This window comes from Nesoenas mayeri (genome assembly GCF_963082525.1).
Source record: "Nesoenas mayeri genome assembly, chromosome: 12".
In the NCBI taxonomy this organism is placed as follows: Eukaryota; Metazoa; Chordata; class Aves; order Columbiformes; family Columbidae; genus Nesoenas; species Nesoenas mayeri.
The window spans coordinates 13,359,834-13,375,918 of record NC_137547.1 but is presented as its reverse complement, the minus strand read 5'-3'; the positions used below and the strand labels follow the sequence as shown (position 1 = coordinate 13,375,918).

The 16,085-nt window shown below is 51.5% G+C and overlaps 1 protein-coding gene across 3 annotated transcripts in view; it reads right to left on the bottom strand.

Moving 5' to 3' along the window:
- Nucleotides 1-279: 279 nt before the first annotated feature.
- The window catches only part of CFDP1 (craniofacial development protein 1), a 63,842-nt gene continuing 48,036 nt past the window's right edge, over nucleotides 280-16,085 (bottom strand). The window contains exons 6-7 of one of the 3 annotated variants that reach the window (XM_080352083.1): nucleotides 6,480-6,638; nucleotides 280-1,050 (exon numbers count right to left, since the gene is read on the bottom strand). In XM_080352083.1, the coding sequence (XP_080208209.1) occupies nucleotides 960-1,050; nucleotides 6,480-6,638 (250 nt within the window). In that variant the 3' untranslated portion in view covers nucleotides 280-959. Of the gene's footprint in view, nucleotides 1,051-5,490; nucleotides 5,740-5,964; nucleotides 6,363-6,479; nucleotides 6,639-16,085 lie in introns of those variants that run through there. The other 2 variants (XM_080352084.1, XM_080352085.1) reach the window with 2 other exon arrangements.

The following is a 16,085-nucleotide window of genomic DNA, read 5'->3' as shown; positions in this document are numbered from 1 at the left end:
TGGGTTTCCTTACTCCTGCAGCACAGCTACAGCAAGACATTGTCCCCATCATCCCCCAGTTCCAGATTTAATCCCACCGCCAGCCCCTGTAGTGCAGCAGGGAAAACAATCCCAGCACTTGCCCTGCCCCTCAAGCTGCTGTCAAGGCAGACACCAGCCACCTCTGAGCAGGGGTTTCATGATCACAGTCAGACACTCATTACTGTATGTGACCCTTAATTTCTTTGTCCTTTTTCTTCCCACACAAACCACGCTGCCAGCAGGCAAGAGTGCTGGGATGGAATACTTTATTCACATAAACGCTCGGATCCTGGCCCGTCCTGCCTGCTGCAGCTGCTCCCATCTTCTTGACAGTATGAACAAGGAAGGATTTCTTCATTGCCTTGCTTACCCCCGCACTCCCAGCATCACCAGGCCCCACAAACAAGTACAGACAGTTCGGCTTTGTCCGTGCAGGAGTGCAGCACAGGGGGGCAGGGAGCACTGCGGGGATGGCACAGCGGAGAGAAGGGCTCCAGCCCCAAATCCCACAGCTTGTGCACGCACAGCAGCCATGGACCTTCCTGCAGCTTTTCTCTCAATCAAATATACCCGCGGAGACTTAGCCCAGGCTCCAGCACCCTCCCAGCCTTGGAGGCTCCTCCTGCCACCAGATGCACCCAGGGCTGGCAAAGGATGGGTGCCACCATCTCTTCTCCTTGGAAAGCTGCCTGCCAGGATCATGCTGGTTTCTTCTGTCACCTTCTGGACCATTTAACCCTCAAAGTGCCCCCTGCCCACTGACAAATACCCTCCCCAAACTATTACAGTAAAAGGAAAAACCTGCATGATAAGACATACAGGCTGAGTCTCGGGTAGAGAACGGTTTTGGTGCCCGGTGGTCTGGCGGTGGCCGGCAGCCCCCAGCCAGCGCTTGGGCACAGAAAGGAGCAGGATCCCCCGCCGCCATCCCTGGCACGTCAGGGCTTCATCCTGCTCAGTCTGAGGTCGCGTTCGATTTCGAACTGCCTGTGATCCACGCGCTCCAGGAATGCTTTCCTCTCGATGTACCTGCAGGGAGGCAGAGGCACAGGCTGTAAGTGGTGTCTGAAGCAATCAGTGTTGTCCCCAGCCCGGGGCAAAGCCCACCCAAAGGGACGAGCAGGGAGGGAAGGCATCCTCTGCTTCCCTCCCTCTCTCTCCATGAGCTGATCACTGCACTGAGCATCTCCCACGGACACCAAAACTGCTCCACAGACTGCTGGGTGTCTTCTGGGGGACTTGCAGAGGTCTGGGGTGAAGGGTTCATGTAGGCTGGAGCCACGGGCTGACTGCTCTGGTTCCAGCTCCTCTCATACAGCTGAGAAATGACCTTCACGAACAACGTGAAGGAGCTCAGGGCAGGTCCTCGGCAGCTCTGAGGTTCCTCCCTGGCTGCCCAGGTGACCCTGCCCACACACCCCCGACAAAGCATCTCTCAAACCCGACCACAGCAGCACAGCCCACCATGCAAATGGGTAACTGGCACAGGGAGCGTCAGGGATGCAAAGAGCTTCACTCAACAAGTCTGCAGCAGCTCAGGGATCCAGGCCAGGGGTTTCCCAGCCACAGACCAGCTCCCAACCACCACCGACTATTTACTTCTGCCTCTCAGCACCTGAGTGCTGCAAGGAAGGCAGGCGTGCCTTCGCCTGGAAAAGCACCTTGCCGCTCATTAACGGCATGCAGCTGAATTTTAATGTACTTCGCTGCAAACCCTTGCCACAGATAGCCTGGGGCTGTGCTACTAATTAACCTACAGAGGGAGTGAAATTGCAATTCAAAACAGGAGCTGTAATTGAATCATCACAATTGTTTTGCATTTGTTCCAGGGTGGCAAACACTCGGCTGTCATGACAAGGTCATTACACTGGCGCAATATGCACAAGCCACTGTGTTCAGTTTCTGTTGGTCGCTGCTTATCCAGCACTGCAGCTGGTGCCTGCAAACCAGGGACACCCACTGCTCAGAAGCAAGACCGAAGGCTGCAGCAGCCAGAGGAGAGATGAGCATTGCAGGCTCTGCGGGTTTTGCAGCTCCTGGGCGGCTGGCAGCGAGCACAAAGGTGCCCAAGACCCAACTGCGTGGGAAGGCTGAAGCCCCCTCCCACCACCGGCAATGGTCCCCCTAGGGCAGGGGGGCTCCTCTGCCTTTGATGACAAGGTCTGCAGCCATCGAACCGGCGCTGAATGATGCTCCCGGGACCAGGGTGCCTTCGCCCTTGCTGCAAGGGACAGCCCTGACACTCCTGCCTACCCAGGCATTGGAAACGAATTAATCCAAATTCATTTCAGCGAGCAATTCCCCCCCAGCTCTGTCCCCGAGCGGATAACAGCCCATTCCCATCGCAGCCCGAGCCTGTCTCGTGCTGACACAACGGGGTCAGCTTATCTCCACCGGCTGCGAGGGGCAGGGGCCCGGCGTAACGCACACGATGCGCTGGCTGCGAGAAGGGATTCTTTCAGCCCTCTGCCCTTGGCCGTCAGAGGGGGGCTGTGCACTGAGGCCCCCTCCCCACGCCGGCTCAGGAAAGGCAGGCAGGGGAGTGCCGTTTCCCTTCGTTCCTGCGAGCAGGCTCCTGCGACCGGGCTCAGAGAGGCCACGGGAAGGAAGCTGCGGGGTCACGTTGTACGTTACAGTCTGTCATATTGCTGGGCGTGGGGTTTTCCTCCCCCTGTGCTGCTAAACACCAACCGCAACCACAGCTGGGAAGGCGAGGGACGGGGGTTAACACTGGTAACCTGGGAACACCCCAACTGCATGGGCGGCAGCAGACCAAGCTACTGAATTTGAAGCTCCTTCAGCCCCTTCCTCCTTCTCCATGGTGGCTGTGCCCCTCTGGCAGGCAGGGACCGGCTCTTGGGGATCGATACGGATCATGAGCCAGGAATGCGGTCTCACCACCGCAGCCAGTGGCTCTGCATGGAACAGGAACTGTGACGTTACCCCATGGCATTGTCCTTGGCTGGCCCCGGAAAAGCGCCGCAGGGACCAGCGCAGACCCCACAAGGCACTACCTGTGCACACTCTGGGGTTTATAGGGCCCACAGCCCAGAAACAAGCCCGTCCGGACTGTACAGGTGCACATGGAGGCTGGAGGTGCTGACGGACACAAGCAGGGAAGCAGCGGGTCTGCAGGGTCAGCACAAGCCCCCCTGCACACCAAAACCTGTGCTTGAGCCCCACCTCTGGTTCCCAGCCTGGCTCTACAGAGCCGGCAGCAAAGTGCTGCCAAACATCAGTGCAAAGTGCATGAGCGTGGCACAAACACCCGTCCTGTGCTTGTCTAAATAACCTTTGCTACCTGAATCAATACCTTCCTGTAAATTACCAGCCTGCGTGGAAACAGGGCAGCTGTGATCCACGGCGGAGGAAGAGGAATTTGTTGGGAGAAGAGGCTGTTTCTGCTAACGAGGGCAGCTGCAAACTGCCCAGGGGAGGGTTTCATCAGCACTGCCTGTCCCCTGCCAGTCACCGTCAGTCACCATGCACCCAGAGCGGGGCTGCTCCCCCACTGGGTCTGCCCTACAAAGGTGGCCCAATTAAAAGGCTGCTACACATTTCCATTTATAAAGCACACCAGAGGGATCAACAGCAAAGGGCAGAGCTGCCTCTGCTCCTTACTTCAGTCCCTCCTGTCAAATCCAGGACAGGCCCTCAGGATCTGACGCGGCCAGGCTGCACAAGCCCAGATCCTGCTGCTGGGAAAACACAAATCATCGTCTGGGGATGGTGATACAAGGGGAAGGAAATCAGAGGCGAGGGTAGACAGAGCCACAGGGCAGCACGTGTCCCCTCTGCCCCGGCATCCCGGGGCCAGGCTGCAGCGGGCCAATCACCGGCATCAGCAGCAGAAAGATGCTGTGCCCCATTACTCAGCCAGCCACCAAGCACAAGTTGCTGCTGGAGAAGGGCTGGGGAGGTCCAAGGCACTAGGAACTCTCAGCTGTGAACACCGACTTCTGTAAGGTTATCACAAAAAAAAGACAAATTCAGCCTGCCTTCCCTTCTGAGCAAAAAGAAACTCCTCCTGCCTTCTTCAAGACATGTAGGGACGGTCTCTGTGGGGCGCGGGCAGGTGTGGGGCAGACGCTTCCAGGAGTGGGTTGTGGCTTTCCTTGTCAGGCGTTTATAATTACAAAGCAGGACCGGCAGGGATCAGAGGTTTCTAACGCACGTTGGCACCAGGAATAAAGGCAGTGCCCCGCTCCCCGCTGCCCGGGTTGAAGGGTTAACAACCGCTCGTTATGGTTTTTATGGAGAAGTGTAAATGATTGCCCACTGAAGGGTGAGTAGAGTCTGCATTATTAAAGGAGCAGAGCTGGCCTGCACGCAGAAATGCAGTGTGCTGCGCATCCATCGGTGCTCCTCCTTTCGCCCCTCCTTTACGTGTGAAGCAGTGGAACAGGCTGCCCAGGGAAGTGGTGGAGTCACCATCCCTGGAGAGGTTTAAAAGACTTGTAGATGAGGTTCTTAGGGACATGGTTTAGTGCTTGAGTTACATTATAGTTGGACTTTATGATCTTGAGGGTCTTTTCCAACCAAAATGATTCTGTGATTCTATGGATGTAATTCCCAGTGAGCAGATACTCGACTGATCCCCTCACATTACATGCCTGACTAGCACAAACAGATTTGTAAGGAGTGTCTAACGATATCACGCTATCACATTCCTCATTTGGTTTAATGAAAATAATCACTTGCCAGTAGCCCAGCAGATTTTCTAGCCTGGGATGTGACAGGCAGCAAAACCCAAAGCAGTCCAGGCTTAGAGATGTGCTCTTAAAATTGCTGCTCTGCTTTGCTCACATTTTCCATGTGCTGATCCCTTCTTCAGCCTTCAAGGACCATTATGTTAGCGTCTCTGAAAAGGTCTGCCAGGCGTGAAGAGAGAGCGATCCTGCTTGTATGAGGTGAGAAACAGCACTGACCAAAAGAGGTCAACATACTGGATTTGAACAAACAAGAGATGCCACAAAACACTAGCGCGAGGGTTGTCCCAGCCCGTCTGGGGTGCGTACAGTCCAGCTAAGAGTGATAGACCCTGATTCAGGCTGATTCCACCAACTGTGGAAAGAAACAGCGTGTCCCAGCAATCGTCAGGAGATGGTCCAGCTTTCAGTGGCGGTATTACCACCACCAGCCCAGTCTGGAGAGGCAAAGGCCCAAAGCCATTATCGCACACGGCAGCCACTCAGGACGTCTGCGTGGCGCACATTTTCACTTCACATCTCATCAGGACAAACCAGCCAGGTGCAGCAGACAGAAAGAGGACCCTTCCCTGGAGGTGGGTTCTCCCAAAGCAGCCTGCAGCTTCTGATGGAGCTTCATGGGAGAAGCTGACCCTCCTCTTCCTCCTCTGCCTGGCACACAGCCTGGCTCTGCCTTGGCTCTGTTTTTCAATGGAGACCCTTGCGTACAGGGCTCTGACTGTGACATTCACTGTGCCACAGACAGCGCTGGTGATGAGCTGGTGCATGTGTGCTCTGTCACACCTGTACACGATGTAAATTGTTCACCTCCTTGGATTTCAGAGAACTGGGAGGAATGTCTGCCCCCTCTAGCACTCCTACAGTGTCCAGAAACAGATTAGGGCAGATCTGATGGAGAAGAGGTGTTGTGGAAGGGTGCAAGAGTAAACTGGAAAACACCAACAGTTATAAAAGACCTATTTGAAATACAAAATCCAATCTGCTGGAATGCAGAGGCTCTGAATGTTTCCTGTAGAGTCAAAGAACAGTTTACAATAAAAATACATTTTATGAGCTGTCCAGTTATGTTTTTCCAGAGCTTAGCAAAGCACTTGTAGTGGAAACACCGCTTCTGATCTTATTATCCTTTCCCGCAGTGTATGTTATTAACTTTCTGTTTTATTTACAGCATTGCCATTTACTTTTACGATATCTCCATTAACTTCATTGGAGTGAACACTGCTTGATGCACACAATCAATGCCCAGTGCTGCCATAATCTTTAATGCACCTTGCCAGCTGTTCTAGGTTTGCATACATCTTTACGCAGGAGGAGGGAGGAAGGATGCAGCTGGAAAGTGTCATTTGAAGAACAGAACAAAAACCAGACCTCTCAATAAAAGACTTTTTTCTTTTTTTTAGGAGAAAAAAAAAGAAAACAAGGCAAAGGCAATTGTGCTTCCTCATGGGAGCGCTGCCTTAGACCAGTTCCCGCTGCTTCTGTGTCACCAGCAGAAGAGAAGATAAAGCACAGCGAGACTCGTCTTCAGCCTGACTTGAAGAACTCACAAGTTTGTCAGCAGGGAGTGATAGGTGCTTGCAGGCCTACTTGTCTCCTTGTGATACCTAGAGCAGCTACTGGCTTTAGGTCTCCCTAGAACAAACCCTTAAGAAATCCCGTGGGTTTGCTGAACCCTCTAGCAAGCGAGAGGTTCCTGCATATATAGGAAGTGGTGGGAAATGCTGGACTACCAGGCAAAGGCCCTCTTACCCGTCTTTCCCTCGGTTATGGATTGCCAGCTCTTCCACAATCCCCTCCTCCTCCTTGAAGTTCTCCCAGTCCAGTTTAGATTTCTCCAGCGTGCTCATCTTCTGCTTTTTGGCGCCGATCTTCCCCAGGAGGCTGCTCATACCGCTTGGCCTCTTCAGCCTGACGGAGAGATGGGAGAAAATGTTATTTAAATGCAGGAAGACAGCACCGGTCTGCAATTAAAAGCAGAGCTGAGAAAAGTCACGCGTGAGAGTGGTGGCCTTGACGGTGGTGAGCCACCGAGCAGATGGCCACCAAGTTCAGGCAGCCTGCAGGCAGCAAGGTCAGGCTGCCTGCGGACCCCGCTCCGCCGTTCCCCGGGAAGCAGCAGAGCTCATTACACACATATCTCAAGTGCTCGCTTTTTGTGAAAGGGCTTTTTCATTTATCTTCTGAAGAGAACAGAAAGCTTTCAGGCCAAGAGAGATCATTAAATCATCTAGTTTGACCCCTTGTATACACCAGGCCAAGCCATTCCACTGATCACCTCCGTGCTAAGCCGGTTCTTTGTCTTCAGTTTAAAGTGTTGTTTTCTGGAAGGGATCCAGCCTCAGTGCGTCACCAGCGCTGACAACACATCCAGGAATTAACCATTTAGTTGGTATCAACATGACCGTTTTCAACTTGATTTTGTCTAGCTTTAGGTTCTGGTTGCCACTGCTTATTCTAAACCTAAGAGTACTTTGGTGCCCAGGCAGGTCTCATTAGTAACATACACCATAACGAACTTACATCTGATTTTTTTTTTGATGAAGAGATGCAGCTCTTTATGACTCTCACTGAAACGCATTTTGTCCAAGCCCACACATCATTTCTAAGGTCTTGTCCCCCTGCTTACATGTCAAGTCTTTGAAGATGGGGGCACCAGAGCTGCGTTTAACCCTCACGCTTCTGATTGCAAATTTGTTTCTTCCCAAGGATTGCCTAAATCCTGTTAGTGACACCATCACGCGACACGTTGAGTCCCAGTGTGTGTGCACCACACGCCAGCTCCCAGGTCCCTGTTCAGCAGGAAAACCACCTTGGTCTTTCATCTCCTTGTTCTTAGAAAACCAAAATCCCACCCGCGCGGTGGGGCCCCTGAATCTTCCCTTTATGCTGGGAAACGCACACACAGGGACTCGGGTCAGCCGGGTTGCCCTCCGAGGAAGACAATTCTCAGCGCTAAGAACCCGTAAAACAAACTCGTATTAACCCCTTCTTAACCTTCCCCAGGAGAGGGAGGCAAACAGCATCCCATTGAACTCGGTGTTTACACACATTCCAGAGATAACTTCAGGTCTGCAGGGCTCTTGCCTCTGCAAGAAGCTGGAGAGGAAATTATTCTCGTTCCTGAGAGACGGAGGAATTTGGGTTGGGGGGCCCAAGGAGGGCAGCCAGGTGAGCATGGCAGGCTGCTCTCCATCACTTCTCTGCAATCACGACCTGCCCAGGGGTAGCCGTTCTTGGGAACCCATCCAAAGTTGTCCTTATAGGACCATTAGCATGGTTTGTGCTTCCATAATTTGCAAGCCTCTAAAGGAAAATAATTCTGCAGTTTATATGGGATTAAAGCAAAGAAAATGAGATCTTTGTAAGCCTTAGCCAGAAGATTCTCAATGCAACAACGGCTGGTCATGGTCACTTGGGCTTGCAGCTTCCTGACATAGATATATTTGGGCTACAAACCCTGGATTAAGGGCATCTTGTCAGGCTCCATAGACGCAGGACAAAGCTGCCTGCCCCTCCTCATAGTGCCCAGCCAGAGGAGCTGAAATATCCTTGGACCGGGCATTCTTATTTTGTTCAGTCCCTGCCCACTGCCGGAGAACATGCCAGCAGCCCACACTTGTCACTCTGCAGGTACACAGAGCAAGCTGGATGCTCTTTTATTCACCTTTATCCCTGAATGTCTCATCAAGATGTCTACAGCCCTCACATCACGACCATGCAACAAAACCTTGATCCTCGCTCAGCCTCCAATTCTCCCTTATTTTTCAAGACAGGATGGCTCCAAGTATCCTTATCTGCAGGTAGCAGCAAAGTGGTGCAAGGGGGTAAAATGTGCAAAGATGTTCTCAGCACAAGATAAAACCAGAGAGATTGTTTCCCACATCTGGCTATCCAGGGCTACACGTGAGCCTTGCACAACCACCAAACCCAGTATCAGATGCACGTTCAAGTTGCAAGGGGGAGAAAGAGAGGAGGTAGGGACAAGTAAGAAGACAAAACCAAACACAATATTGGGCAAGCATCCCCTGTGGCAGTCCCTGCTGAGTGGCCGCCTGGAAGGCAGAGCCTGGTGCTCGTGCACGGCAGCTCCATACCCTGCGCTGGGAGGCCCTGGGTTTCAGCAAGGGATTTAAAGATGCCCTGAGACAGACCTAGGGAAGGGCTATGGCTGATCAGGCTGGCAACGGTCCTCTCCCCTCAGCCTGGCAAGCAGAAGGTGTTTAAATTAACACAAGGTATTCAATAACACATTTCTCTGAATACATTTAACTTCCCAGACTCACTCGTGCTTATGGTTCTGCGTACCTTTGAAGTGGGAGAAGCAGGGATGCAGAAATGGAGGGTGTTGTCTCTTGTCCCTATGTGGCTTCTAAATGGTTTTTGAGGCAAAGAACCCTGATGCAGTAAGAGCCATCTCACCTGTCCAAAGGCACTCATAGTTCACCGGCATCCCTGGACTGACAACCACTGTACTAGAGAGAGGCCCGACTCTCCAAAAGACACGGCACGCACCTCAAAAACCCACTTGAAGCTATTTCAGGATCTCTCTGAGGTGTTAGAGGTGTGCCTGCCCCACAGAGCGACATGCAGGCTTGGAGGCAGGCTGGCACATGTTGGGACTGGCGGCTTTTTGGCTCAACATGGTGCTGTCAGCTGCCGGCGGGGAAGAGCTGAGCTGGGACAGGGGCCAACGGGCTCGGCTGGGCTGTGGCACATGTCCCTGCACGAAACACAGACTGGGACACGCTGACAGGTAACTGCTGTCCCCAAACCACTGGGGAGGGTATCCATGAGCAGAGGGAACCAAAGGTGAGACGGTTCGTGGCCAGAGGTAGGAGAGGTGGTGTTGGCTTCACAGCAGGGAACAGGGGCTGCAGGATAAGCGACGGTTGGTTATCAAGCATTTTTTCTCCCATGGGAATTCCTGGCATAAATACATCCATAAATACACCTCTATCTGCACACATCCATGTGTAATAGTGCTCAAGGCCTTTGTATCTCCTCTTGGCCATGGATCTCAGAAATATCCCTTAAAAGTTACAACTCACCCCACGTTTGAAGCTACAGAGTCTAGGTTATGAACACGGACCTCCAGCAAGGGCTTCCAAATAGCCGCTAGAACACTTGGAAGTCCCTTCAAGGCAATGGAACCTAACAAAACGGTGCAGGCTATGTCGCACCCTTGTGTTGATGACTACTCCCAAAATACCGCTCATACCTGGTGCCAGCCCACGCTGGAGGTGGGCCCTGGGCTGGATGATCCGGTTCTGCTCCTGCCTGGACAATCCTGAGCTGCTGCAGCAGGACCAGCGTGGGCCAGGCAGTGAGGTGGAGCCAGCCACGGGCTGAGGGACGTGTTTGAGTCTGCTGCTGAGCCTTTCATCACCCTGAACAAATCAAACAGCAAACCTGGGGGTGGGAATTCCTATGCTTGTGCCAAAATGAAGTAAATGAGAGACATTAAAGTCCAATTAAAAACTTGCTTGGCCTTAAACGCCTCATCTGTTTAAAAAAAGCAAGTAAAGGGGCCTGATTAATTGCATTCAGTGCCAACAAGAGGAATTATTACCCTTTTTGTACTCATTAAGGGTATCTGCTGTGGCATCTTTAATCACTAAGGCATTTAAAAGAGAGAAAGTAATTTGCTAAGACATAATGGATCCTGGGGATGAGAATCAGGACAATCGCCTATTTAGGACACAAAAGACACGTTCTTTTCACAATTAGAAAGCCTGGCCCAAATCAGTCCCTAAACCAGCAAATAAGCATGCTGGCAAGCTCTGCCTTGGCAGGGGGGATTCCCCTGGATCCATCTGGTGTCTTCAGGACAAGGACCTTGGTTGTCACTGTCACACACAGGGACAAACAGCCAGCCAAGGTCTCCCTTGCTGTCCCACCATAGGCAAACGTGTTCTGTGCTCCTGTCTTCAACAACGAGGTTTCCTCCCGTCTCAGTGTGAGCCTGCAGCCCCATCAGCACCTTGGAGAATTGCTGTTCTACCAGCAACGAAGTGGCACTGCCACACGTAATCCCCGCTGTCTTGTCACATGAAGGTCAGCAGCATCTGGGAAACGCGTGCCTGCCTCCAAAGAGGCAAACTTCATCAGAAGCTTTAGAAAATAATCTTCAAGCAATAGGAGAACAGGGCTACAAAGCACTCATAGTGCATCCTGAAAGGCAAAGCAAGGTGGGTTCTGAGATGGTGGGTTCCAAGGTGGGTCCTCCAAAGGCTTCCTGACACCAACCCCACACTCACTAGAGGTTTCAGTACTTCATCGACCTTTCACTTATCTAAGTTTTCCCCAATGACTAAATTTCCTTGCTCAGCTTATGACTTATCTTCTTCCTCGTAGCTACTAAGAACAGATTATTCCCTCACTTTTCGCAGCAGCCTTTTATGTCTTAGAAAGCTTTTTGTATCCACCTCCCCCCTGACTCAGCTTGCTCTTTCCTAGACTAAACAATCCTGCGTCCTCTCAAGCTTTTCTCATTCCTCATGGTTTCCAGCCCTCTGACCACTCTCACCGTTCTCTCTGCTATTGGCCCACATCTTCCTCAAAACGAAGCATCCAAAATGGGAAAGAAAAGGCTCCATCCATAGCTTTACCAGTCCCGGGAGCAGGAGGAATACTTCAGATGCCTTGCAAAGCATGCAGCAGCTTACACGGCCTCCTATGACGTGTGCCTTTTTCACAACCGTGTGACGGCACTGACTCATGTCAAGCCTGTGATTCACTGATATTTCTGTTTGCTCCGTTGCTGCCAAGCCAGTTATTTCCTTCTCGATCCACGCAGATGATTACTGCTACCCCAAGACAGAGCTTTGTGCTGGTGCTTCTGTGCCGTTCCTCCTGTTTGCTCTCACGTTCCCCTCACCACAGAAGATCTCGGATGTCTTTGCAAACCAGCCTCTCCGCCTCACAACACCCATGCTGCAGCTGTTGAAGAGTAACACAGGGGAAAGTACCTCCTGTCTTTGTGAAATACCAGCGGAGACAATTTAGCAGCTGAACCTGAACCAGTTGGCCAAACTAGATCAAGCGTCTGGCCAGGAGCAGGCAGGGACCAGCAGGGTCGGCCTGCAGGAGGGGCCGTGACAGTTCGTGTTATCCGACCCGACAACTGAAGGGTGCCCAAAGGACACCCACCCACGCGTGGATCAAGGAGCCAGCAGTGTCCCCAGTTCCAGCCTCACCTCCACCCCTGGGGATCACAAACCCTCTGCTGCTCTGTTTCTGCTGGCTCTGTGGGAGCGTGCAGACCGCAAACCCTGCGCTGCTTCTCCGTCCACCTTCTATCATCCTCCTTGCGTGGGTAACAGCAGCTTCTGTAGCAGGAAGGTCCTACTTCTGTTCCCTATCAACACTTTTAAGAAGGGCTCAATTTGTCAGAAGCAAACACTGAACACAAAGTAGGATGTTACTAATGCTCAGTTAACACCCTAACACTCTTCTGCCTCCCTTCTTCTTAAGTCACATTTTGGGGAGATAATGTGAGCAAATGCACTTAGAGGACAGTCAATGATGTACACAAATCATGAGTGAGATGTTTGTTTCTCTTCCTTAATGAAATCCAGCCTCTGACCCCTTTTAAACAGAGTGGCTAATAAAACCTGTTTTGTCAATGAGGATCTTGTGACAAGACTAGAACCAAGAAGGACATTTTTTTAGATGATGCTGTTTCTTCCAAGACATCTGCACACCCTGCAGCTACATGATGGGGAGACAAGACAATAGAGCAAGGCACCTTCTCTGACCTTATCACAGGCTTTTGCATGTCCCAGAGCAGAGACAATTTGGTGCTCAGCACTCTATCACCATCCAAAACATCTCATGACCCTCCTAGAGGCATTGCAGAGCAACCTTTCTTTACACAGAAATAAACCTGGACTCACAGACATGACATGACTTCACCAACAGAAATCTTCCAAGGCCAGAAAAGAACCCGTATCTCCTGCCCCAGGCTTTGTACACAGATTATCAAAGAAACCACTATCATCATTTACCATGAAAAAAGGCAGGTTACACCTACAACCTAAAAATCCACTCTCAAGGAAGGTTCAGAACGAGGATGGATAGCTTTCGTTGTGCATTAGATGATGAGACTCTTGCAATGGCCATGGGCACTCACGCTGTCTGGCACAAGAAGGACATATCTACTCGCAGGTTTCTCAGCACAGCTGAACAGCTTTGCAAATCTTCAGGCAGAAGAACCCAACTCAAACATAAGCTCTAACACAAACTGCTTTCCTGCTGGCTCCCTGCAACTCAGAGCAGCACATCAGATCCCACTACTGGAATAAGATGCTGATGAGTAAACGCTACCAAGTGCGGAGAGGTGGCATCTCAGACCGCACAGCCCTGAAAGTGCCATGTTAACCATCAAAAATGATCCAATGAACAGCTCTGCTGGGAGGACAGGCTGAGAGAGCTGGGGTTGTTCAGCCTGGAGAAGAGAAGGCTCCATGGAGACCTTATTGTGGCCTTTCCATGCTTAAAAGGGGCTGATAAGAAAGACGAGGACAGGCTTTTTAGTAGGGCCTGTTGGGATAAGACAAGAGGTGATGGTCTTAAACTAAAGGAGGGGAGATTCAGGCTGAACATGAGGAAGAAATTTTTTACACTGAGGGTGGTGAAACACTGTCCCAGGTTGCCCAGAGAGGTGGTGGATGAACCATCCCTGGAGACATCCCAGGCCAGGCTGGACAGGGCTCTGAGCAACCTGATCTGGTGCAGATGTCCCTGCTCATGGCAGGGGTGGCACTGGATGAGCTTTGAAGGTCACTTCCAACCCAGCTGTTCCATGATTCTCTGATCAAGCCCTGGCTCCCTTGCCCAGCTCCCTTCCCCACTGGATCCTGCGATACTGACTGGCAGGGCAGTGACAGCAGCTCTGCTCCTGTCACCCAAGCACTTTGATGGTAGGGATGCAGGTGAGAAGCTCTGCCGCTCAGCAAAGAGAAGAGCACAAGATTGTGTAAATAGTACTATCTACTCCTGCCATGAACTGCTGTAAAGCTGAATAGTTTCCTTAACGGCAGGAAATGGTTCTCATACAAACTAACCACAGCTGGGAAACCAATGCAGCCAGTAAATACTTTCATTTTAATAAAATAGAAGACTCCTGACCAGCACACCATGGATCACCTGCCCTGCTGTTCTCCCTTCAAACAAAAATGTGCATGGGTGTGTGACACATTGTACGAGGAGGATGGATGCAGAGACCATGTGCCAGCTCTACTCTTCACTCCCAGCCTCTCCCAGTTATCTTCCTCGACAGAGGAGCAAAAACGCTGGTGGGGAGGAAGACGGGCACATACATGGTGGCATCTGCTCCTCAAGGTCAAGATGCTCCAGCTGGACAGAGCAGGCAGCAGCAGAATGATGGAGCCCAGTATTGCCAACTTGCAGGAACCTTCCCCCAAATTATAAAAGAGGTCTTCCTCTTCAGACCCCAAACCCTCCATAACTGACCAGGGACAGAAAATTCTCCCAGGCCAAGCCCAACTGCCTTTTTTTTTATTCCCCACTTGGCATAATTTCTCAGATGGGCACTTGGATGTGGAGAGTAGCAGAACTCATTCTCAGCCCTGCCTGTCGCAAGAGGTATTTAAAAACAAAACAAAACAAACAAACCTCCCCCCAAAAACAAACAAACAAACCCACAAAAAAGAGAAAGCCTCCCCAGCACCATACAAACAAACAGTTAAATCCCAGGTGGGGGGAAAAAAAACAAGGAAGAAGGAAATGAAGATAAAAGGAAGGGTGGATGCTGGTGATGATCCCGTCTGGACAGCAGTGCTGCCAAGGAGCTCACTGCCAGCACAGATACTGGTGCCTGTCCATATGCTCCGCTGGCTGAGCTAGTAGCAGATACTCAGCATTTACACCCTAAAGCAAATATAAAGTGAGCCATAGAACCTGCCTGAAACAGTCCAGGGATCTCTAAGGCAGAGTTATAAACCCTTATTTTTGCAATGAGGATCACAAAGCCTCTCACACTTTGAAGAGTGACACATACCAAACCACTGTGGAAACATGGCCACGACCGGGGCAAAACCCATTTGGCGGTGCCATGGGGCACAATGGAACATGCAGTGTGAGCAGCTACAGCTAAAGGCAGCAAGAGATGCAGGTATGCTGGGAAAATGCAATTATCCTGCCTGCAAACCCGCCAACAGACCAAGGCAAACTTCAATCTACAGCACAGAGGGCTTCACTGGCAGCAGCAGCTCCTGGTGAAAGTACAATGACCCCTGCAGAAGGTGGCTGGTCTGACTGCAGCAGCGCTGGCCTGAAGTACTTGCTATGACAAACAAGGAAATGTGGGCTTTAACTCGAGCCGACGGCATGAGTTAACTCTTCTCACAGGCTTTTGTTCAGGCTTGCCAGCCCAAGTTGACCCCAAGCTGCTTTGCCAACACTGCTGTTGAAATGCAAGCTAGCAAAATGCGAAGAGCTAAGCCCAGCCCCAGGTCCTTGCTGGTTTCTCATATCACCCCAAACCTCCTGAGACCTCAGGACAGTCTCACGGTGAAGACCCCTACACGAACACCGATGCGCACAGCTTCTCTCCACTCATAGGAAGTCTTTGACACGGGCTCTGCTGAGCTGAGGAGCTAATCCAGGATCACAGCGCAAAGCACAACTATTGTTAAGATAAGCAAGGTGGGAGACACGTATGGAAGAGAAGGCGTAACCTCTTAAGAAACCAGAGTGATAGCTCTCCTTCCCACACACCTGCCTGCCTTCCTATAGCCAGTGTCTACATGGAAACGAGTTTAAGATGGAGACAAAAGGTGCTGCCAGGCAAGGACAGCCGGACTGTTACAGCCCAGCAATCCAAGCCTGGCTGAGACGACGCGGTTTCCATCAGCGGGGAGAGCCAAGGGCAGATGCGACAGACTAAACGCACGTGTGATGCTGCCCTGGGGAGGACTGCTGCAGGCAGCGGCAGAGCTTGCCACAGGCACGGATAATGCTTAATGTATTTGTGTCTAAATACAGTTCGTGGGGAACAAAAATTTGTCACGGGGAAAAAACCACGTCACTCCCACCTCCCAGCATCAGTGAGCAACAGCCCACCAAAGGGCAACGCTTTGGTGTTCCAGCTACTGATTTATGGCTGGATTTGCTATTAATCCAGCGCAGCAAGTTTCCATGGGATTTCACAAGTTGTGCAATGCTCCTTCGCTCTGGCAGAACGCACCTCACCTTCAGGAGGGAAATAAGTGCCACAGCACCAGCTTACAAACAGCAAAGCTGATGTGGCAGGGGGTGTAGGGGCTTGCAGAGCACCAATGCCACGAGGTACCTGCAGAGGTTCCATTTAGTGACTTCGTGCTCATCTCCAGG